The 25,845-nt window shown below is 40.3% G+C and overlaps 2 protein-coding genes across 2 annotated transcripts in view; one reads left to right on the top strand and one right to left on the bottom strand.

Moving 5' to 3' along the window:
- mmp28 (matrix metallopeptidase 28) overlaps positions 1 to 16,542 on the top strand; it is a 19,903-nt gene extending 3,361 nt beyond the window's left edge. The window contains exons 3-8 of the mRNA XM_056473889.1: positions 712 to 899; positions 2,833 to 3,054; positions 6,184 to 6,429; positions 9,015 to 9,158; positions 11,996 to 12,160; positions 15,971 to 16,542. Coding sequence (XP_056329864.1) covers positions 712 to 899; positions 2,833 to 3,054; positions 6,184 to 6,429; positions 9,015 to 9,158; positions 11,996 to 12,160; positions 15,971 to 16,368 — 1,363 coding nt within the window. The 3' untranslated portion in view covers positions 16,369 to 16,542. The remainder of the gene's footprint in view (positions 1 to 711; positions 900 to 2,832; positions 3,055 to 6,183; positions 6,430 to 9,014; positions 9,159 to 11,995; positions 12,161 to 15,970) is intronic.
- On the bottom strand, positions 16,518 to 25,845 carry LOC130241907 (protein FAM124B). The gene is made up of 3 exons (XM_056473890.1): positions 25,679 to 25,845; positions 22,406 to 23,187; positions 16,518 to 19,668 (listed from the first exon to the last, which is right to left on the bottom strand). The coding sequence occupies exons 2-3, from the start codon at positions 23,177 to 23,179 to the stop codon at positions 19,111 to 19,113; spliced, it is 1,332 nt and encodes a 443-aa protein (XP_056329865.1). The 5' UTR covers positions 23,180 to 23,187; positions 25,679 to 25,845; the 3' UTR covers positions 16,518 to 19,110.

Below are 25,845 nucleotides of genomic sequence, written 5' to 3'. Positions count from 1 at the left end.
GATCTATTCCTTGACAGTTTGCAGGTCCTTCACTGTGCCTTTTTCCCCTTTGCAAAGAAACTTTCCAAGTCTGTTTCTTACTCATTTTGCTGCTTGTGGGTTAAATTTGGCAATCAAGTGACCGAGATAAAGCCGTCAAATATGGTCATTTTTCAAAATAAAAGATCGCTCAGATAATAAATAAAACGGAAATAATGAATAATTTCTTGTGCGGCCCGGTACCAATTGATCAAAGGACCGGTACCGGTCCGCAGCCCGGGGGTTTAAAATGTCCTCGCTGCAGTCTGTATTCAGTAGACAACCAAGCACATGTGGTCGAAACAAAAAAACGAGTCGCAGGTAATGAAGTATTAAGCATTTCTCCCAAAGAAAAACCTGTCTAAGCAAAATGCCAGCATGCGTCGGTAGCTCCACTCATGCTCCGCCTCTTTGGCCTTGTTTGGTAGCCCCCGGTTAGTGTGAACAAAATGGCCACGGTTGCCCACGCCTACAGGTAGCTTCTTTTGCGTTGTTCAGAAACCTATGGGTAACGTCATGGATATTACGTCCATATAATGCACCAAATTTTTGCCCCGAACATTTGTCCTGGTGAAAAAGGTATGCGAGGATGTGTTAAACTCTAAACATAATACGAAAATACAAAGATCATTTTGTGATATACTGTGTAGCCCTGGTGAAGTGCAGCTATTCCTTCTTGTGGTCTTTTCTCAGAGAGTTTCAGTGGTTGTCTTGGCTGCCTGTCACTGGACGTCTGGATGCTGCGACTCTGGAAAAGATGACATCACCCCGCTGTGGGGTTACAGACGCCGGTAGCTTTGATGCCTGGCAGGACAGAATAAACGGCATCTTTACGGGCAGACATGGGCAGCATCTCCGTAAGAAGCGTTACACTCAGTTGGGTAAATCATCTCACACATTTACTAACTTCTGAGCAATTCCAGCGTTATGGATGAGACATTTGCAGTAAAAACTCAACACACAAATTCACAGAGAAAGTATATGTTAACATTATATGAAACATCTGTTTATATTTCCCAAATCTACTAACCACAGAGTTTCAGAATCAGACAAATATCAATCATCTGTAAGCATGTTTTATATTTTAAATGAGGATAATAAACATGCGTTATGGATGTGACGAATAAACTCTGTGAGTTTGCAGTCTACAACATACTTTGTAGAAATTTTGTAAATTAAACTGCACAACCCAAAAGTAACAATGATCATCAACAGGATAAGACTTGCTATCTCTCGAACAAACATCTTTGATTTTCATTGATTTGAATTGATTTATTAAGAAAAAGCTTGGTTATGGATGTGGCAGATGGGAAACTGGCACTTGTGTGACTTTTTTAAATCAAATATAATTGTTTGATGTCACGATCACTAGCAATCCAGCCTGTGCAGATCACATAGAACTACAAATCTGCCGGTATATGGACTACAACATCTAGTCATGCAACACACACACCTGCTCCAAGTCTCCGTTGATTAGATTCACAGCTGATGCTGCTCATGGACTGATGCTTATACACTTCCAATTTCTACCAGAAATAGTCCAACACAGGCTCATTCTGAGTATGTACCTCTATATACATTTCTGAAGAGCGCCAAATACGTCCCAGGAGCTACATTTCTTTGCTGTTTTTGTTTTCACGAATCCACCAGAGGCCGCTGTGTACACTTTTTCAGATCTCAAATTTCTCTCGCGAGTGCATTCACGCCTGCTGTTATCATGTAAATCCACCAGGGCGGCTGCCGACTGACTGACTGACCAATCAACTGACCCACCCTCTTCCTTCCTTAAACCCAACCGACAGTGTTTTCATAAGCAATCTAGAAAAAGAAAGCCCTCGCGTCATCCTTGATTTTTACCACATTTTCAGATTCTACCACATTCTTACCCTCTTATTTACTTGTTTATTTTATTTTTTGGCTTTTGTCTTACCTGATTTCTGGAACTCCCCTCTGTGTCTCAAGTCTGCCAACTTACACAGCGAGCCACTGGCCAAACTAGTAAGAGTGGACAAGCCATCCATATGGAGGTAAGCGGTCAGCTGATAAGCGCGAAAAGGAACATCATACCGCCCCGCAGCATTCCTTTTAAAGATGATAATTCGCGATCTCCAGAAATGTATATAGGGCTACATTTTCAGAATGAGCCTGTGTTGAAATAGTCGGCCATCTGGGAACCTTTGGCATACTCTTTTCACACTAATTCTATTTTCGAATGCTATTTAAGACAGATAAAATGCGAATTGGGACACATCAATGGACTAAGTTGTCTTAGTTTTGTCTCTGAGTGTTTTTCAGAGTTGTTGAGTTTGGACATAATCATTAATAATAACTAAATGCAGTTGGAGCCTTAATTACTATCTATGCCTTGAGTTTACATGCCAAGCTGGTTAGGATATCCACTGTTTACACATGCTGTACTCTCCGTGTCAGACAGGCAAGTTCTCACACTTCGGCTCATGTTTACACTGACTTACCTGTGCTGAGCAGAACAACATCACCATTGCTTTGAGAATGTTTGTATTACCTGATGTCAGTGTTCACTACTAACAAAAAATCTTCTCAATACAAAAACTCTCAAGTGACCCTTATTGGTTTGCTGTTGCTAAATGTGCATATATGGACTCCTCCACTGGTAGAGCTGTAATAAAAATGAAACTCTATATGCTGTTTTTTCAAAAGGGGAAGGGGCTTCTCTATGCCCCGCCCTCTCTTCATGTTTCAGTTTAAATGACACCGCACGTAAAACAACATTTTTACATTACAAAGCACTTCATGGGACCTGTAAAGTTTGTATATTTGCTCCTGTTTCCACAGGGGAGAAATGGCAGAAGAAACAGCTGAGCTACCGCATCATGAACTGGCCCCGGAGCCTTTCTGCCGGTCAGGTGCGTCTGGCAGTGAGTGCAGCATTCCAGCTGTGGAGTAATGTGTCCGGACTACAATTCCTGGAGCTCCATCAGGGACCAGCAGACATACGGCTGGCCTTCTATGAGGGAGAACACAATGATGGGGCGGGGAACGCTTTTGATGGACCAGGTGCTGTCTGTCTTTTCTTTGCTTTCTTAGTGTGTTTCTTTCTTTTTTTAGGGCAGAGCTGTCAGTCATTTAGGGTGGGGTTATCGGTTCTTTAAGGTAGGACTATCTGTCCTTTAGGGCGGGGCTATCAGTCATTAATAGGTGTGTTCGACTTGAACCACCTCTGAAAACGAGGCTGTCTTGTCGGATACCTCGAGGCTCATAGTTTCTGCAAGATGACAGATCACATGGCGAGATCAATGATTTATTTATTTATATATTAATCCAATCACATTAACGGAAAAATATTGAACAAAAATACATTCCCAAAATATGTGAGCTACACTTTCAGTGACAATTTCACAGAAAAAGCTATGCATCAATGTTACTTTTAAAGTTCTGTATAAACAACTTGACAGAATAAAACTATTTTATGAATATATAAATCATTTTAGAACTATTTAAAGGAATAATTATTTATCTCAGTTTGTTAAAAAAAAATGTTATGGGGTGGCACGATCAATGTCAGTCATTCAAGACTGGGTTATCTGTTCTTTAGGGTGGGACTATCTGTGCTTTATGGCAGGCTATTGGCCATTTAGGGTGGGGTTATCAGTCCTTTAGGGTGGAGCTATCAGGCCTTTAGGATGGAGCTATCAGTCATTTAGGGTGGAGCTATCAGTCCTTTAGCGCAGAGCTATCAGTCATTTAGGGCGGAGCTATAAGTGCTTTAGGGTGGAGCTATCACTCTTTTAGGAAGGAGCTATCAGTCCTTTAGGGCGGAGCTATCAGTCCTTTAGGGCGGAGCTATCAGTCATTTAGGGTGGAGCTATCAGTCCTTTAGGGCAGAGCTATCAGTCCTTTAGGGCGGAGCTATCAGTCATTTAGGGCGGAGCTATCAGTCCTTTAGGGCAGAGCTATCAGTCCTTTAGGGCAGAGCTATCAGTCCTTTAGGGCGGAGCTATCAGTCATTTAGGGCAGAGCTATCAGTCCTTTAGGGCGGAGCTATCAGTCATTTAGGGCGGAGCTATCAGTCCTTTAGGGCAGAGCTTTCAGTCATTTAGGGCGGATCTATCAGTCCTTTATGGCAGAGCTATCAGTCCTTTAGGGCAGTGGTTCCCAAACTGGGGGTCGCGACCCCTGCGGGGGTCGCAGAATAATTTCAAGGGGTCGCGAGAGTTATTTAAAAATTGTGTAATTTTCAGTGATTATAATAAATATTTTTCAGTATTACAAGTGAAAGCTAATATTTTCAGATTTTTAAAAAGATATTACTGATTCATAAAGTATTTAGGACACATTCGGGCAGAATGCATCTTTGTACTTGGAACGCAGCGCTCAGGAACAGTTTAAAACTGTTGTCATGTCAACTTGCCGCAGTAAACAAAGCCTTCAACGCTTGCCCCGCCTTCGCGCTCTTCTTATTGGCCCACTGCTCTAAGAACTGAACACGAATGATTGGTTAAAATCAGCTGTCAATCACTCAGTCAACGCCTCCTGTCTTCAGATGACAGGAGCTACAACCGCGAAAATGTAAAGCGCTGAAGACGAGAGAATGAAAACAACACTGACAGATTTTGTCTTAGAAACACCTAAAGCTACAAATATTGGCACATCTGATTACTGATCATGTGCTGAATGTTAATCCACCAGCTATACTTATTGAAGAGTGGATAAAAGACCTCCATTGGCTTCAAGTCTGCTATGAAAATAACTAGCATTCACTGCAAAGTCTGTGGGATATCTTTTGGGATATCCGTCCGTGTATCTTTTGGTCACTTAATTATGTTATAAAAATGTCTTTTCTTGTGATAACGGGATTTCATTGAGACATATTTCCTCACGCTTGCATATTTATTTTTTTGCTTGTTAGTTTTGATTAGTGTTGATTTTCAAATGCAATAAATCTGTTTATAAAACTTGTAGTAACAGTAACAGATAATTGGTGGGAGCCACTAAATTTTGGCTGGTGCGCCTACATTTTTTAAGTTAGAAGCACCAGTGTTACCAAGCAAAAATGTTAATTTCGAGCCCTGTAATCTATAGTAAATATAGTTAAAATATTGCGAACAGCTTAAAAAAAAGCTATTTTTATTGTTTGTATATGCTTTGGCAGTGGGGGGTCGCGAGTTCTTGACGATCTTACAATGGGGGTCGCGGGTTTAAAAGTTTGAGAACCACTGCTTTAGGGCAGAGCTATCAGTCCTTTAGGGCAGAGCTATCAGTCCTTTAGGGCGGAGCTATCAGTCATTTAGGGTGAAGCTATCAGTCCTTTAGGGTGGAGCTATCAGTCATTTAGAATGGAGCTATCAGTCATTTAGGGCGGAGCTATCAGTGCTTTAGGGTGGAGCTATCAGTCCTTTAGGGCGGAGCTATCAGTCCCTTAGGGCAGAGCTATCAGTCATTTAGGGTGGAGCTACCATTTCATTAGGGTGGAGCTATCAGTACTTTAGGGTGGAGCTATCAGTCCTTTAGGGTGGAGCTACCATTTCATTAGGGTGGAGCTATCAGTACTTTAGGGTGGAGCTATCAGTCCTTTAGGGCGGATCTATCAGTCCTTTATGGCAGAGCTATCAGTCCTTTAGGGCAGAGCTATCAGTCCTTTAGGGCAGAGCTATCAGTCCTTTAGGGCGGAGCTATCAGTCATTTAGGGTGAAGCTATCAGTCCTTTAGGGTGGAGCTATCAGTCATTTAGAATGGAGCTATCAGTCATTTAGGGCGGAGCTATCAGTGCTTTAGGGTGGAGCTATCAGTCCTTTAGGGCGGAGCTATCAGTCCCTTAGGGCGGAGCTATCAGTCATTTAGGGTGGAGCTACCATTTCATTAGGGTGGAGCTATCAGTACTTTAGGGTGGAGCTATCAGTCCTTTAGGGTGGAGCTACCATTTCATTAGGATGGAGCTATCAGTACTTTAGGGTGGAGCTATCAGTCCTTTAGGGTGGAGCTACCATTTCATTAGGGTGGAGCTATCAATCTTTTAGTGCTCTCAGTCAACATTTTTTTAAATATCTTCTTTTGTATTCATCAAAATACAAGAAACTAATGCAAATGATGACAGAATTTCCGTTTGTGCGTGAACTCTTCAATCTCTGATTTGTCCTTTTCTTTTTTACCAGGATTTTTTCAGCTATCTTTGTGTATATTCATCAGGTGGAGCTCTGGCTCATGCCTTTTTCCCATTCCGCGGTGAAGCTCATTTTGACATGTCTGAACGCTGGACGCTGAGCGGTCATAAAGGTCACAACCTATTCCTGGTGATGGCGCACGAGATTGGCCACACTCTGGGTTTGGTGCATTCGCCGGACCGTCATGCTCTCATGTCCCCCTACTATAAGAAGATGAGCTCCAATGCTGTGCTCAGCTGGGACGACATCACTGCCGTACAACAGCTCTATGGTAAACAAACACACTGTACTTTTAATAAGAAAATCACATATAGTTGTAGACAGAATTATTAGGCCTACTGTGAATGTTTTTCAAGTATTTCCTAAATGATGTTGAACAGATTCAGGAATTTCTCACAGTATTTCCTCTAATATTTTTTCTTCTGGAGAAAGTCTTATTTGTTTTATTTCAGCTAGAATAAAAGCAGTTTTTAATTGTTTTAAACCATTTTAAGGTCAATATTATTAGCCCCCTTAAGCAATATTAGTTTTGGGTTGTCTCCAGAACAAACCACTGTTAAACAATGACTTGCCTAATTACCCTAACTTTACCCTGATTAACCTAGTTAAGCCTTTAAATGTCACTTTAAGCTGAATACTAGTGTCTTGAAGAATATCTAGTCTAATATTATGTGCTGTCATCATGACAAAGAGAAAATAAATCAGTCAATAGAAATGAGTTATTAAAACTATTATGATTAGAAATGTGCTGAAGAAATCTGCTCTCCGCTAAACAGAAATTGAGGATAAAAATATACAGGAGAGCTCATAATTCTCTCTTCAACTGTAAACATATATCTGCTCTGACAAACACAACTAACAATTCCAGGCCAGTCAAAGCTGTCAGGCGTTTCTCAAGCATGTGTCAGACAGGTTTATACACGCCGTCGTGCTTTCAAGAAAAAAACAACAACACACCATCCATCTTCAGCACATACCATCACTACCCGCAGCGTCCAGATCTGAGCTCTCTTTAGAAAAGTTGAGTGGAAACATGCAAACACTGAAAAACCCCAAACAAACAAACCTGACAGGAAGATGACTCTCAGACACCAAATAGGGTTGCACAGTATTGGAAAAATCTGACATTGCGATATTATGTTTTTCATTCATTTTCCATTGGCTTAGTCCCTTATTAATCAAGCATCGCCACAGTGGAATGAACCGCCAACTATTCCAGCATATGTTTTTAGCAGCGGATGCCCTTCCAGCCACAACCCAGCACTGGGAAACACCCACACACTCTCAAATTCACACACTCATACACTACGGCCAATTTAGTTCATCAATTCCCCTGTAGTACATATGTGTTTGGACTGTGGGGGAAACCGGAGCACCCAGAGGAATTCCAGAACATGCAAACTCAAACCAGGACTCAAAACAGCAACCTTCTTGGTGTGAGACCACAGTGCCGCCCTTTTCTGCAATATATATTGCAATATGAATATCACTAGATGACTTGATTAGCTCTGTTTGAAAGTAATTCGTTAATTTAGGATAAATAAAAATTATATTTTTTACAAGCATATCTAAAATTAATGAGCAAATATAAAGTTATTTAAACAAACAGTGCGTAGATATTCTTTAAGATTATTAGATATCCTATTTAGATAGTATTCAGCTTAAAGTGACATTTAAAGGCTTAACTAGGTTAATTAGGGTAAAGTTAGGGTAATTAGGCAAGTCATTGTATAACAGTGGTTTGTTCTGAAGAAAACTAATATTGCTTAAGGGGACGAATAATATTGACCTTAAAATGGCATTAAAACAATTAAAAACTGCTTTTATTCTAGCCGAAATAAAACAAATAAGACTTTCTCCAGAAGAAAAAATATTATAGGAAATACTGTGAGAAATTCCTGAATCTGTAAATCTTCAACTGTAAACTGGAATGTCATAATCGACCAATCTGAATCAAGTACTTTAGAGAATCATGTAATAATATCAGGATCATTCTGTAAGTGAACAGTCATTCTCACACAACACTACATATGCATTCATTCCTAAAGCAACAGGAGAGCCACATAATTCATCACTAGTGTTTGTGTGTGTGTGTGTGTGTGTGCGTGTGTGTGTGTGTGTGTGTGTGTGTGTGTGTGTGTGTGTGTGTTCATGTTTATCAGAGAAGGCACCGTCTGACAGCATTCCTCTACCACAATCACAGATGTTTGTCAGAGGAATCTGATGTTTTATTCGTTATTTCTTTGTGTGCATTCATTCATTCATTTTCCTTTAGCTTAGTCCCTTTATTTATCAGGGGTCGCCACAGCGGAATGAACCACCAACTTTATCCAGCATATGTTACTACCCTTCCAGCTGCAACCCAGTACTGGGAAACACCCATACACACACACACTCATACACTATGACCAATTTAGTTCATCCAATTCCCCTATAGCACAAGTTCTGTACTGGACATTACTTCTGTTCAGTGATGAGACTTTAGTCTAAGCGAAGTCAGACCTTACTGTCCTAATGATATCATTCAACATCAAGGCATAATTATATTTTATTGTGGTCAAATAAGCCTAATCTATAGGCCTTTGACTTTCATATAAGCCACTTCTGATACCAAATGATCAACTAGAGGTCAACTTATTATTTAATGTGGCTAAAATTTGGATAGGTGACAAGACTTGTGTCAGGTAGTGTAGACTATTGCTCGAAAATGTGCTTTGTATTAATATTTAGCATTTTTAGGCGTCCTCAAAGCGCTTCCTCTTTCACAACTACCATAGACATGCACTGTTATGATTGGGAAATATCTGTGCACAGCAGTGTCATACACGTTGGAATTTTGCATGCATGTGTGTGCAGGTAAACCACCCGGGGATACAGTGCAGCAGTTGGCGGGACGGGCTTTCAGATGGACCATACAGGACTGGCAGATTTCTCAAGACCCCAGAGAAAGTTCCCTCACACCCAATTACTGTCACGGTTTCTTTGACGCCATCACCATGGGTAATTTTACATTTGAATGACTTCATTTACTTTAAGTGCCCCTATTATGCATTATAAAAGGTCATCGTTTGGTTTAACAGGCTGAAATGCATGCAAGGTCAACACTTTGATTGTCTTATAGTTTATTTATAATTTATTTGTACTTAAAGTAGACCTGTTATGCACCTTTTTTTCCCAAAATGTAAAATAAGTCTCTGATGTCCCTAGTTAGTGTGTGTGTGTGTGTGTGTGTGTGTGTGTGTGTGTGTGTGTGTGTGTGTGTGTGTGTGTGTGTGTGTGTGTGTGAAGTTTCAGCTCATGAATGTTTAGGCTTTGATCCTAATTGTGCTGTTTTGGTGACTGTCGCTTTAAATGCAAATGAGATTGTCCTCTTTTCTGAAGAGGGCGGAGCTACAGGTGCATGTGTGTCAGCATAGTGGCAGATTCAAAATGGTGGACGGCTGCTTCTCACTCAGGGCTGTTTATGCTAATGAAGGAGAGATGGGCACTAGTGGGCGGGGCTTTCCCCCTCTGATGACACGTACAAAGGGTAGAATGTCAATCAAAGTGTTTCTGCAGACTGTTTTAGTCAAGTCTGATTATAACCAATAGAATTAATTCATTTTTACCATTAGAAGCTGCTTATATTCACACACTGCTGACACACAACTGTGTTTTAAACCCCTTATAAAAGTGATTTTTGCAAAATATGTGCCTTTTAATTATTCCAACGACTCCCATTTGATTTGTCGGAAATTGTCAAGGCTATTGAAATATTTACTGAAGCATTATTTTTAATGTATAAAGAATAAGTGTACTTTAAATACAAGGACGATGCACTTATATTCAAATGTTAAAAATCAATGTGTAATACTGAACATTTCACTAACTCAACGGCCGCTGCTTTGCTCATGTCGTGGAAGGGGAGTAGCTGCTGGTGAAGGGGCTTAAATTGTCTTACATTTAAAAATCTAAATTTTAGGCCTTAAAAAGTCTTAAATTCACAGAAATATTGTCTTATTTGTCTTAAATCATTTTAAACAGGTCTTAATTGTCCTTAATGTAATGCTACCCAATCGATCCAACACACATCCAGTCACCAACAATACAAAACCTTTAGCAAATCTCTATTTATAAGTAATATTAATAACTAATCACTAATATACAGTCTGTTATGCATGCGTTTAGTTTATTACGTTTTATTAAAAACATAGTGGCTATATTTTGTATGTATTTTGTGTATATGTGGCTAAGAAATAATTAAATTAAAGGAAACACAGATTTTTTTTTCTGCTGGACCATTAAAACCATTAAAAAATCTGTAGTGTTTAGCCTTATATAAGTCTAAAATGTTATTCTTGATAACAAGAATAGTCTTACATTTGACTTGCGGAAACTCTGAACTAATGGCAGCTACTATTTGGTAGTTAGGTGATTTATTTTAGCTAATTTGGCAACCATCAAACATTGTCCTGGGAAAGATTTGAATTTCTGTTTAGTAAAAAAACGTTAGTGTTGCATTTTTGGCACGACACTATATTCACATACTATCATACCTGTCAACATTGGTATCGCCCCACCCAAAAAATAGCAAAAAGCAAAACAAAACATATAAAATTCTGGGGGTGTTGTACATAACTGTAGAAAAAGCTGCAAATAAATAAAAGTTTAACCTGTTCAAATTAGTAGCTATTATAAAGAAATTGAATCTCATTAACTTTTTCATTCATTCATTTTCTTTTCAGCTTAGTCCTTTTATTTATCAGGGGTCGCCACAGAGGAATGAACCGCTAACTTATCCAGCATTTGTTTTATGCAGCGGATGCCCTTCCAGCTGCAACCCATCACTGGGAAACATCTATACACACTCATACACTACAGACAATTTAGCTTACCCAAATCACTTATAGCACATGTCTTTGGACTTGTGAAGGAAACTCACACGAACACGGGGAGAACATGCAAACTCCACACAGAAATGCCAACTGACCGAGCTGAGGCTCAAACCAGTGACCTTCTTGCTGTGAGTCGATCGTGCTACCCACTGCGCCACCGTGATGCCCATTAACCTTTTCTTCACTGTGTAATTTCTGATTAAAGAGCAGCGAATGAATCTCTCATTTAGATTTTCATTTGATCACATTAAATAACAAAGCTGTCACTTTAAAAATGCACACATCTATAATAAAAGCATTCGATTGCTTATTACTTTTTATGCTTAATTAGGACAAAATTTGTAACCCACCAAGATTAACATGTTTAGATGTTATTATTACTATTATTATTATTATTATTATATGTTTATGTGTGTTTAAACACACAGCCGAATCCCAGAGTGTCCACTTTCGCTCCGCTTCAAATCACGTGTGCAGAATCTATATGAGAAACAGTGTCTGTTTATCAATATGGATCGCGTCAGACAGTCACGCACTGCTACATGAACTGACTGTTTTAAGGATTGCATAGAAGGGGTGATGTCGATCGTAATGGAAAGGAAGGGAATCCCGTTGTTTTTATATTTATTTCAGTGTTTTCATAAATAAACTAATTGAAAGCACAGAACAGATTCACATTTAAGAGCATGGGGCGGCCCCTGGTGGTTCGGCGGTATGGGTTGTGCATATGCAGGATCGGCTCTTTGGTGTTTATTGCCACCCTTTATAGAAAGATTAAAAATACGGGAGAAATATGGGAAAATACCTTTACAGAATGATAGTGGGATACAGTTTAAAACTACTGGAGAAAAACTGGAGGGTTGACAGGTATTTACACTATCCTGATGAGTGTGTAAGTGCATTAGTGTATAGTGGGCCATTTGGGACGCAGTGTTTATGTCTGTATTTTTTATTTTTTTGTAGATGAGAATGGGGCGGTGCTGGTGTTTCAGGGCTGTCGTTTCTGGTCGGTGTGTAACGGCAGTGTGAGCGACCCACGTCCGCTTCAGACCCGCTGGCCACAGCTGTCTGTCACCATTGAAGCTGCTGCTTTCAATCCACTCGACAGAAAGCTATACTTCTTTAAAGGTAGGACAATGCACACTTTAGACAGCTTCCCAAAACAATGCAGAGTCACCCATGCTTCAGAGCTTACGATTTTTTAAATAAATGCAAAAGTAACAACATACTCTTTAACATGAATTTCCTTAAAGTAACTAAGGCTGCGTGTCCATCGAAGTGTTTTCTTTCTCAAGCTGAGTGAGTGTTTGTTTTCTGTTGTTGTCAGTGATCTAGGGAGTTATGATTGCTGGTGACCATGACAAGTTCATTGTTAAACAATGAGGGAATTATGAATTAAATTTAAGTAGCCTATATAACAAACGCATGAGAAAGAAGGGGAAAATGAAAGGGTACATAAAAAGGAAATAAATATCCATGAATAGGATTATTTTGGATAATGAAATCACTTTTAAAAAAGCACTTTAATCCAAAAAGATTGAACAAAAGGACCAAAATAAATGAGCTACACTTTAAGTAGAAATTTCCCAGAAAGAGCAGGTACAGTCACTTCTAACATTTCTGCATAAACGGCTTGACAGGAAATCAAATATTTTATCTAGGGAGTTATGATCGCTGGTGACCGTGACAGAACTATAGTTTATAGAGACTGTATTCTGTTTTATTTGTACTGTAAATCTTTTGTTGTTGTTTCAATAAATAAATGATCACACCATGTGATCGGTCATCATGACTGCAGCAACTTTGCAGCAACTCCGCCCCGCCTGCGCTCGGCTAATCTCGTTGATCATCGGCTGCACCATGCTTCATGACGAACACACCTCAACTTTCAATCAAACTCTCAAATCAGCCACGCCCCCTGAACTTGTCACCCAACTGCCCGTATCTGCACTGTAACAAAGGCTCGCTAACATTAATATAAGCACTTACATTTAAAGACATGCAATACCATATGATTTATTGAAAAACAGTGTGATGGAAGCTATTATAAACAAAATATGTTGGACTGCAAAATGAACAATCTTTCATACAGTCTAGTCCAGTGTTTCCCAACCCTGTTCCTGAAGGCACACCAACAGTACACATTTTCGACCTCTCTCTAATCAAACACACCTGAATCAACTTATCAGAAGATTAGAAGAGACTCCAAAACCTGAAGTTAATGGGTCAGATAAGGGAGACATTCAAAATATGTACTGTTGGTGTGCCTCCAGGAACAGGACTGAGAAATACTGATCTAGTCTACTTAGGCTAAGCTATGGTGAGTTTAATTCATTCATTCATTTTCCCTCGACTTAGTCCTTTATTTATCTGGGGTCGCCACAGCAGAATGAACCACCAACTATTCCAGCATATGTTTTACACAGCGGATGTGCTTCCAGACGCACCCCAGTACTGGGAAACACCCATGCACTCACATTCACCCACAAACTTGTACACTACGGTCAATTTAGTTTGTCAATTCACCTATAGCGCATGTGTTTGGACCTCTGAGCCACTGTGCCATCTTCTCGTATGATGGATGGTTGGTGTTTGTTATCGTTAAAGGAGTAGAAATGACATTTGTAAAATATAAAAATAACGTATAAACAACATGTACGTTTCTTAGAAATGTTTTTATTATTATTAGTTAATTAACAATCGACAGAACCCAAAATATACAATATAACATCAAGGACAGCTACTCGGCATGCAGGAAAAATCATGCGTTTATATTAGCAAAGGAGAAATACACAAGATTCCTAAATATCAACAGCATATTTACACATCACATCCCTGCACTATGTAAAATAATCCTTATCAGTTTGTACAATAAACTTAGCAGCAGAATTCATTTAAAACATAATTCGATGTCTGCTGCAACATCGCTATCTGTTTAATTTGTTTATACTTGTTTTTCTTTGCCTCCGTTTTCATTTGGTTTATTCAACAGCTGAATTATATCTGGCGGAATTGACATTTATTTGTAAAAAATACCACACAACTGTCAACAAACAGGCGGTTCATTCCGCCGTGGCGACCCCTCATAAATTAGGGACCAAGCCGAAGAAAAATGAAAGAATAAATGTCAACAAATAATCAGCTAAAGACTTTAAACTTGTAGCAGTTAGAGGTTTAATGGATCACGGTTGATCCATGATTCGTACGGATCATAACCCACAGTTCAGAACACACATGACCTGCAGATTAATACATATTTTTTACTGGTAGATTAATCCAAAATGTGTAATGATCACAGAGAGATCGCCTCTTGAGTCATTCAAATCACATGTATGAAAGCATTTATGCTTTCCTGTAAAATATAATGTTGACGGAAGAAGTTGTGGTGGGTTATTGTGGATGTGGTGGGTTTCTAAGGTTATTAAAGGTGTTTTCTGTCACTACTTGTTTAGCCTGCATTAATGCATTCAGTGTAAGCTGCGTGAGTAATCATTAACAGATCAGGATCTCAACACCCACGCAACATAAATTATAAAGGATGCTGATTTGCATATGTTTATTAATCCTTCGATTTGCTGCGTTCAAATCTGAAATCGCTAAAATCAAGAAAGAGATTCAGTCTTTAGTCTTTTGAGTTGGTTATGAAGTTACAAACAGTCGAATGAGACAGAAGTACTAGGAGAACAGTTTATAGTTTAGATCAAACCACTGATGTTTACGGTAAAGATTTAAATCACCGTCATGTGCATTTATGGATGCTCAAAAATCAAAGATGTAGGCAGCAATTACAATATTTAACCAATTACTCCTGCCATCATAAATATGCCACTGAATAATTCTTCAGAACTGATCATCTAGCAATGAAACGTGAAGTTTTATGAGTGAATAACTGAATCGTTTATTGAAGATGAGACTGCAAATAAATATGGGTTGTGCAAATGATGTTAGATGTCTACATGTAGTGTTATCAGCAACAGTAGTTGTAACAGTGAGAGAATATTTTACTATTTATTTATCTGATTATTTCTTCATGTTATTTTTAATAAAATCACAGCTTCTCAGTTCTGTTTGTTAAAAACAAGTGTCTTGCAGTGCTGTTTTTGTAATGAATGAAAAGCAAATGACGTTTTTCTCCTCCCCTTTTTGGCTCATCCGAAAAATAGTTCGATCCGTGGCTAAAGAAACATAATGTGATCCAAACCGTGATATTTGTCATCCGTTACACCATTAGTAGTGGTATAACGTGTACCTGTGCATCCTCCATATCATAGCAAGCGTCTGGAAATAACGCTGTGCTACCAAGTGTTTTTAGGACATCACTCATGTCACACGGCGTACTTTTAAAGTAACTACTCAACAATGCTACTGATTTGCCCTTGTGTGTTGTTGAAATCGACTCCCCTTTCATTATGTTAGGGGCTGTTTTTGCCCTGTTGACTTCCATTATAATCACATTTCTGATTGCAAAGCTATGACAGCATATAATCATGCATTCCTGATTGAAAACTGTTGCTGGTTTTCCGTGATGGGAAAATGTGTATTTTTTACTGTTGGTCATCAGTTGGCAGCATTAACCCTTTAGCTAGGCCTGTGCTAAAGAGTTTCCGCCTTTTAAATGGAGTTCTGTGGAGTAAAGCAGCAGATTATAGTGTGTGTGTGGTCAGAAATACACTCACTGTGTTTACTGTGTTCTGACAGCTGAGGGGATTGTTTTGATTTTCATATCAATGTTGACAATGAAATAGTAAATTTGAGTGTATTGTTGAGTTTTTTTTAAATATTTCAAAGCATTTCCCACAAAATATATGTCAAAATAAGATTTGTCAGCAAAATTAAGACTCAAAATCAGCCCAGAGTGGATGAAAACACCCCCAACAGCACACAAGGGTTAATGATGCATTTATTCAAAACTTCTCTTATCTTTGTTCTCCTGGTCAGGACGTCGGATGTGGCGTTACTCTGGCTCTAATCTGGACCCTGGATTCCCCAAGAGGAGCAGTGCATTGGGTTTGCCTAAACACTTAGACTGTGCCTTCTTTTACCAGCCTCTGGGTCAACTGGTGCTCTTTAAAGGATCCCGCTACTTCATCCTGAACCCCTGGTCACTCAGCATGGAGCTGTACTACCCTCGTCCTCTGAGGGACTGGAAGGGGGTCCCGCGGGGGGTAAACGGGGCCCTGACGAGGCCTGACGGGACGCTTTATTTCTTTAAAGAGCAGCAGTATTGGAGGTTAGACACTGGGAAGCTGCGCATTACTGCGGCTGGACTGTGGGCAGAGAGCCTGCAGTGGATCGGCTGCCAGAAAACTCCATCATTACAGGACAATGAGCTGTGATACGAATAATGCATAATAATGAAGTCAGTTTTCTCTTAAAACAAGCTAAATAATCTGCTGATGTGGTAGGCGAGATCTAGGGAAAACATCATTACAGGACAATGAGCTACTGTGACCACAAGAGGGAGACAAACTGCACTATTTACAGTATTAAAGGGATCGTTCACACTAAAATCAACATTTGCTATTTTCATTCATTTTCTTTTCGGCTTAGTCCCTTTATTAATCAGGGGTTGCCACAGTGGAATGAACCACCAAAGACTTGTGGGGGAAACCAGAGCACCTCTGGCCAAACCTACTCCAACACAGGGAGAACATGCAAACTCCACACAGAAACGCTAACTGACCTAGTCGAGGCTCGAACCAGCGACCTTCTTGCTGTGAGGCGAATGTGCTACCCACTGCGCCACCGTGACACCCACATTTACTATTTAGTGGTTTCAATTTTTAATCAGTTTCTTTATTCTGTTGAACACTAAAGAAGATATTTTTAATACTCATTCATTCATTGAGTTCCCTTCAGTTTAGTCCCTTATTTATCAGGGGTCACTACAGCGGAATGAACCGCCAACTTATGCAGCATATGTTTTACACAGCAGAAGCCCTTCCAGCTGCAAACCAGTACTGGGAAACACCCATACACTCGCTCATTCACACACACACATACACTACAGCACTGTAGGCGGTGTCTAAATGTGAACGAACTCAACTGATAAAAGACAAAGTCCGCCATTCTCCGATTCTTCTACAGCTCTCCCGACAATAATGTTTGCTGCAAAACATCGCAGGGAAACATGCAACAAACCCCATGAATCATGGAAACAAACACATAACTTTACGACCCTTCATGAACGGCTAAATACTACTTGCAGTGCGCAGACGCGGGCTCACCCAGTCATTGTGTCTCACAGCTTGAAGCCTTGCCTTCGGAAACCACATGCTCTTATGAATAATGCAGAAGCAGGAGTCTTCTCATAGGATAAGAAAACTCAGCTATGAATAATAATGAGAAACCGATGCGTCATCACGTCACAGATTTTGATCCCGCCCCAAAAATGATTTTATCCAGTTTCCCCCACTATTAAAGCTGACAGGAGCTAACGTCGTCTTAACTGATGCTCAACACACTAGGCTGTTAACATCTCAAAAACTGTGCTCCAGGGTTTCTTGAACCTTTAAAGTGCGATTCCCCTCATGAAGTGAACAAGAGAAGTTTACATGGACATACACTGGACAATTTTGACCTAGGGAGTGAGTCGGCTTCATATGTCCACTCCAACACATGTATGTCCCAGAATGCAATGTGACTAGCTATGTTTCCATCCAAAAATGCGAATGAACTTTATGCGCAAAACAGATTATGACATTAAAGACGTGCGAATAAATCGGCGTTTCCATCCAACGAGTCAAAGAGAACTAAATCGTCACTTCCTGATTATCTGGCGCCAAATATCAACAGTAAAAACTGAATTTACTTCAGTAGGAGAAGCTGCGTCAATCTGTGCTTCATCTAATAAATGACTTGTGCCTCAGAAGGCAATCCTGACACGCAGTGAACACGCGGTGGTGTTTGAAGGTGTGAGACGCGGAGCACAGACGCTCTTGATTCTGGAGGTCATTATTAATGTAATGACACTAATACTTAAGCGGCAAGGTGTTTCATAATGAGCAAAACAACAGTTCAGATGGTTTACAGAGTGCTCAGCCTGCTGGTTTGTCCATTCACACACATTTTCATCATCACATGATCTCTTATAACAAAATCACATGACCTTATTTAATGCGCACAACTGAAATTTGTGCGGTAAAAATGTTTCCATCATAGTTTATGCGCATCTTTTCTTATCAAATAAAAAGTTCGTCCTACTCAGTCATGCACATAAGGGTTTTTTTGGCCTTTATTATATTGACCTTATTCTTCAATGCGGAAGTGCGCACGTTTTTGCGATTGTTTTAGAACTTCCGATTCAGCTGCCTATGTGAGAAATGACTAGAAATAATAAACGGCAAAAAACGGTCAAACTACTTACTCTACAAACAAGTGTTTGCATTACAATACAGACAAAGTAGAATAATATAATAAGAAAATATCAGTTTGCAACACCAAGCAGCAAAACGAGCTGTTTTTAATGTTTAAAAATGAATGGAAGTGAATGAGACCGGAAGTTTCAAGCCAAAATGATTCAAATGGCTGCGCCCACTCGTCCGCGGAGAATAAGGTGAATAGGACAGTATTTAGACAGGAAGCAAAGTTGGAGAGAGAGAGGGGGGTTAGGGTAGGTAAATGTCCTCAAGCCGGGATTCGAACTCGGGACGCCCTGATGTGCTACTGCACCATATGTCAACGCGCTAACCACTAGGCTATTGCGCCAGCCGCATGTGTTTTTAATGCGCATTTTCAAAATGTATGCGCATCATGGCGTTTCCATCAACCGTTTTTTTATGCGCATGCAAATAGGTGGATGGAAACATAGCTACTGTCACAACAGTGTAGTTCCCAAGTGCTCAAGGGTCTAGTGCATTCCATTAAAACCCATTCAGATGCTTCGCCAGTAGTGGACACTTGTGTAACGTAATCAATGACTTACATCCAAGGGAAGTTAGCGAGTGAAGGGCATTAAAAATGGTACTGAGATGCATCCTAGATGTGCCTGGAAAATGCAAGCCACGCGCCTCCATTGGGAATGAAAAACTTGCACATGCTAAAGACCTGATATGTGAACGGTCCCTTAATTGGAGGAGTCAAATGAAGAACTCATCTACTTGAGCATGCAGATGGCGACTCTGTGAATCCTGCGTTTCTGTTAAAATACTTGTTGAGTTTTCTGCCTCCTCCAGGCCGTGTCTCAGGTCTCTACTCAGAGTCACTAGAGCAGACTGTGTGTGTACGGCACAGCCCGTGTCCACATTAGTTTCCGAATCCTCCTCCTCTTCCTCTTCCAGCAGAAGACAGGGTATGGAGGATTCAGAGGCCATCATTGGTTCATACCAGCTAGCGGACAGGCCTGCAGGGCTACTGCGCTGGGACGAGTAACAGGAGCTTCCCGGAGGAGTGCTGCCCGCCCCGTCTGAACCCATACTCTCTCCTCCACACATCCCCAATCTCAGCGCATGGGGCTCCAGCAGATCCACACGAGAGCGTCCCGTGATCTGCTCCTTCAGATGAGATGTTGTCCTGCAGGGGGACGTGGAGGGTCTGGAAGCACCGGAGCTCCGCAGCCGATTCCTGGAGGGAAGACTGGGGCCGCTCAGGGGAAAAGCAGAGGTGTGGGACCTTTGTTGCTGAGCAGGAGATTTAACCTGGAGAAGGGGAAATAAGGCATGATTTATTAGCAGTGTTGGGGTAATTAGTTGCAACATAATTAGATCTGTGTTTAAATGACTTTTCCACTGAAAAAGTAAAGACATCTTTATACTTGTCACAGGTTGGCTCACTCAGATGTTCGAGACTCTGAGGTTATCAAAACACACTTACTTCAAGAGTTCACACTCAGCTGATGATTGATTATAAAGCTTGTTTGGCATGCTGTCCCGGAAGAGAGCCCTGAGCTCATAAGATCCTCGAGCCTGGGGCTCCCTCCCGTTTGCAAGGCGAGAGTGGAGTTTGAGCTCCGGTAGATCTGGAGAACTCCCCTGCTGTAGTAGCTAATGAACAGATAGTGATTGCTCTTATGAGATAACTACTTACTAGGAGCACATCTATGGTGGCGATTTGGATTAGTCAATTAACTTAAGTTGCATGTTTTTGGATGGTGGGAGGAAACCGGGGGAAACCCACGTGAGAACGGGGAGAACATGTAAACTGCACAGAAATGTCAGCTGGCTTGGTAAGGACTAGAACCAGTGACGTTCTTGCTGTGAGGCAACAGTACTAACCACTGGCCACCGTGCCCCCCATCTAGGAAAGGAGGAGGAGTGGGGGTGGAAGGGGGGATTCTTCAAAACGAAGATGGCATGGGGACTCAGGGTATTTATAGTGGCTTAGGAATCGTCTGATTGGTGAATCATGAATTGAATAATGTGGGACCAGCCGCGAGCATTCATAAGCACGTGATCCACTCATACACTACAGCTAATTTAGTTCATCAGTTCCCCTATAGCGCACGTGTTTGGACTGTGGGGGAAACCGGAGCACCCGGAGGAAATCCAACAAGGGGAGAACCTGCAAACTCCACACAAAAATGCCAACTGACCCATTGCGCCACTGTGACGCCCGATTATATATTAGTTTCAGTAATATTACCGACTGATATGCAAATGTTTCTAGAATGTAAAGTCATATCTTCAGTCTTTTAGTAGATCTGTTATATGAGAGACTTGCTCTGTTTACCGAACAAGTGAATCTAATTGGATTTGCAATTTAAACCTTCAATAAAAGTTTTTTTATTTCATGTTTTAGGTTTTTATTTACTCGTAAAATCATTCTGCATAAATCTGCAGGGTTTTTGTTTACAATTAAAAATGAACTAAAAATAAAATAAATTCTGCCGATTCTGTCTGGCCCTACTTATACCTGCCCAAAATACTGTACATCCATTCAACCCAAGCAAGCATTTTACTGTGCGTTTAAAAGAAGTCTAAACACCGACGAATAGACTAAAACAAGGCTAAACTTGGGCTTTGCATTCAGTGTTACCATGAAATATTTGTCTTTTTTGTGCATTTACTTGAACAGGATTTCACAAATTTTCTCAAATAACAAATTTAAGACTTTTTAAGACCATTACAACTGGAATTTTAGACTTATACAGGGCTAACCATCAAGGATGTTTTTCTAATAGCTCGGTTGTTTTTTTGCTTTCTTCAACAACTAAAAAAAATCAAATGTACTTATTTCTTATCCATGCTAATGTGTCAAAACAAGAAAACAACATAATGTACCTTTAAAAAAAAGACAAGTTTAACATTGTTAAAGTATATTTATTATTAAAGGCACAATTATATGAATGATCAAATATATACTAATTTTTTCTAATATTTCCCAAATGACGTTGAACAGATTCAGGAAATTTTCACAGTATTTCCTATAATATTTTTTCTTCTGGAGAAAGTCTTATTTGTTTTATTTTGGCTAGAATAAAAACAGTTTAAAAATTTTTTAAACCTATTTAAAGGTCAATATTATTAGCCCCCTTAATCAATATTAGTTTTGGATTGTCTTCAGAACAAACCACTGTTATACAATGACTTGCCTAATTACCCTACCTTTACCCTAATTAACCTAGTTAAGCCTTTACATGTCACTTTAAGCTGAATACTAGTATTTTGAAGAATATCTAGTCTAATATTATGTGCTGTCATCATGGCAAAGATAAAAGAAATCAGTAATTAGAGATGAGTTATTAAAACTATTATGATTAGAAATGTGTTAAAGAAATCTGCTCTCTGTTAAACAGTAATTGGGGAAAAAATAAACAGGGGGCTAAAAATTCTGACTTCAACTGTATATTTGATGTTTTTCTTCAAATGAAAACTCCTCTTCAACCTAATGCATTTCTGTTATAAAACTCCATGCCTATTTATAAATATGTCCGCTCCACCTTACGTCTGTAAATAGTGTTTATATAAATGGAAGATCATGTAAAGGGAAATATTCCTGTTATTATCATGAGGAATTGTGCAAAATTGAGAATTAGTTTTCTTTTCCTGATTAGAGAATTAAATTTGGACAGTTTCCTGTAAAAATGTCTAACAGTTGTGAATTGTGTTGGGAAATCTCTTTGCAATAAAATCTTTAATATTTGTATTAAAAAAGTTTTATTTATATGTATTGTTAGTTGGTGGCACAGTGGGTAGCACGATCGCCTCACAGCTAGAAGTTCGCTGGTTCGAGCACCGGCTGGGTCAGTTGGCGTTTCTATGTGGAGTTTGCATGTTCTCCCTGTGTTGGCGTGGGTTTCCTCCGGGTGCTCCGGTTTCCCCCACAGTCCAAACACATGCGCTGATGAACTGATGAGCTAAATTACCCATAGTGTATGTGTGTGGATGAGTGTATGTACAGTTTATATTGACATCTAGATAGAAAGTGCTGACCTACCTGAAAGAGGATCTTGTTCCCATCCAGGTCTTCTGTGTGCCATCGGGTACCACTGATGGGTGAGCAGGTATTAGGCAGTAAGGGGACAAGCTGTCCGATCTCTCGCACTCTAAACTGCAGCACGGCGGATTGGCAAGGCTCCACGCGGACCCCCGGCGAGAGCTGCTTGATGGCCAACTGCAGGCTAAACCCTTGTTCTGAAAGCAGAGTAAACCAGCAAAAGCCCGGTTTCTGCTCCTCCGCCCTCTTCTGGAGGACCGTCTCATATAAACGCACAGTGTCCTCGTAGTTATCAAAGCTACTGTGCAAAGTCACGCGCACTAACTCCTCTCCATAGTGCACCGACCGCACCCCCCACACCGGCATTCCAGTGCCCAGGCTGTAGTAGTCCCGGCTGGGCATGAAGTAGGGCTTCAGTAGGGTGCTGCTGGATGCAAAATAAACGCCACTTTCTTTAGAACCGCAGCTTTCAGTGTGATGGTACTGCCAGGGTGGACACTGCAGAAATTCTAGCACCCTAAGTATGCGCTCCTCTCCGTAGGACTCGTGCAGGAATATTGTCACAGCATGTGATGGGTGGCCGGACGCAGGGCACAGGTTGGTTCTGTCATAGGCATGGATGGGACAGGCCCGCTCGGACACATGGAAGAGTCTGAGACCCGGACGAACCCACTTCAGGAGGCAGTCAAGAGTGTGCTGGAGCAGGAGAGAGTCGCCGGGGTTGGTCAGCAAGTGCATGGTGACCCGGAGCAGCTCTTTATCGGGGTTAGCCATGAGGTCAGCTGGAATACAGACAGAGGTATAACATTAACAGGAATCAGTCCAAGGCACTCGAAAAAAATGTGGAAAATTTAAAAAGCCTTTATTAACATGTCTATATCTTTAAAAACCTATGCGTAATCCCTGAATCCCTTACCCAAAGAGCACCAACCAAATATTTGAGTTACCCCTGAGCGCTTTTTTGTTTGTTTTTCTCAAGATATAACATTATTTGGAAGGTGATCCTCAGGTATTTGTATGTTTCAGATTTGTCTTTGGTACTGACTCATCTAATGTACAATGGGGAAATTAAGCATTGAACACGACCCCATTTTTCTAGAGGTGCCTTTAACTTGAAATTTGCCCCGGATGTTGATAACAACAGAAGAAATTCATATATACAAATAAAAACAAGTCTAATTAGTTAAGAAATGAAGTTGTGTATAATAAAATGAAATAACACAGAGAAAAAGTATTGAACACATGAAGAAAGGAAGGTGTAGTTCAGCAGTGAAAGCCCAGACAGCAGCTGAAATCTCTCAGTAGTTCTTCAGCAACCCTCTGCCCTTCCTCAGTGCAAATGAATATCAGCTGCTTCAGTCCAACATCTACAGTAGCAGGAGGGTGAAGATGAAACCATTTTAGCAAGACAATGATCCAAGACAGCCAAGGAGACTCTCAGATGCTTTCAGAAAAGAAAATCAAGCTGTAGAATGGCCCAGCCAATCACCTGATCCGAATCCAATAGAGAATACAAAATAAGGAAACCCCTGCCTGCAAAGCTACAGTCCTGTTCAAAGTTTTAGGCACTTGTGTAAAAATGCTTTCAAAAATAGCAACTAAAACTGTCATGTTCAATCGATTCAAATGAGACAAATAACATATTTTAACAGTCTGGATACAAGCAACTACTCGTCTAATTTGGATAATGTAGCCAAAACACTACTAACTTTTTTTAGACTAGCTTACTTCAAGGAAAGACGCATTAAACCACACGCCACAGTTGGTTACTATAACCAGCCAAATGTTTAAAAACCCTGCTGAAAAAAACTGCTTAAACCAGCCTTTAGCTGTTCGACCAGCCTGGTTTTAGAGGGGTTTTGGCCATTTCCAGCTTGGTCTTAGCTGATCAGGCTGGGAAATGACCAGCTAAAACCAGCTTGACCAGACCGGTTTAAGCTGGATATTGCTGGTTTTGGCTGGTCTCCCAGCCTGACTAGGCTGGTCAAGCTGGTTCTAGCTCTTCATCTCCCAGCCTGACCAACTAAGACCAGGCTGGAAATGGCCAAAACCCCTCTAAAACTAGGCTGGTTGACCAGATAAAACGAGCCAACCAGCCTAGGATGTAACCAGGGCTTAACATTAACTTTTTTTGATCACCAGCCACTACAGCTGGTAGTTTTCCAATGTTACAAGCCATTCGCCATTTTCACTAGCCACAATTTTATTGTTGGGAAAATATATTTTTTATAAATTAAATTGACTTTGACATGCTAAAATTTCTTGATTTAAATGTTGTGTTATGTCCACATGCCTCCTGGTTCATTTAACTTTTACATGCGTGTTTGTGCATTGAGCATGAGCAAGTGGGTTGTGGTTTCACAGTGTCGTATTGCAATTAGTTGTATTTCACATGACTTTTCAGGGCTCAACACTAAGGATTTACCTTTTTTTTTTCTCTGGCCACACCAAACTAATTATTTCCTTGCCACAAAATTTAAATAAAGTGTCAAAACAAGCAAAATATAGCTGTATACTAAAACTTAACATACATTTTATACATAAAACTATACATTAACAAAAATTCAAATGATTAGGGATGACACAACACAAAATTATTTTTAACCAGCCAAAGTGGCTAGTAGGGGTGGCTGTCTAACCAGCCTCAGCTAAAATCTACCCGTATTTGGCTGGTTGGCAGGTGTTAATGTTAAACCCTGGATATAACTATCACGTTTAATTAATTTAAACGTGACAAATAATACATTTTGCTGGATACAAATGTTGATGGTCTGGATTCAAGCGACTACTCGGCTAAAGTTGTATTATGTAGCTAAAACACTCATTTTACACACTTGCTTACCGCAACGAAAGGGCACATTTTAATGAGGATAAAGGGTGTTTGTAATGCTGATGACGTCATAAAACACACGCCACAGTCAGTTACAAAACTATCATGTTCAATTCAAACGAGACAAATAACAAATGTTCGTGGTCTGGATACAAACAACTACTCGGCTAATTTAGATAATGTTGCCAAAACACTACTATCGTTTTATAAACCTGTTTACCGCAACGAAAGGGGCGTATTATGACGATAAATAGATGTTTGTGGTGCTGCTGACGTCATTAAACACACGCCACCGTCGGTTGCTATGTGTGTTTCTCCTGCTTGGAGACTCAAACACACATACACAAAGTGAGGGGATGTTGTTTAGCCCTGTCCGCTAACTCACCCTGAGGACATAACAAAGTACATAATAAAGTAATAAACATAATAAAGTTCGGTTTTACCTGAGAGAAAGTCCGGCTGCTCAGAGAAAAAAAGCCGTTTGCGTCCGCAGGAGTCGAGTTCACTCTGACGTCACCTCAGAGTTCATAATTCATGATGACTCGATGTACTGTGAATAAAAACATTATACATTAGTGCAGAAGCGTATCAAGGTTAGCACACTGTGTGT

The sequence above is a fragment of the Danio aesculapii genome, chromosome 15, assembly GCF_903798145.1.
Source record: "Danio aesculapii chromosome 15, fDanAes4.1, whole genome shotgun sequence".
Taxonomy (NCBI): domain Eukaryota; kingdom Metazoa; phylum Chordata; class Actinopteri; order Cypriniformes; family Danionidae; genus Danio; species Danio aesculapii.
Note: the sequence above shows the minus strand (reverse complement) of the source record. Positions and strands in the feature narration are given on the sequence as shown.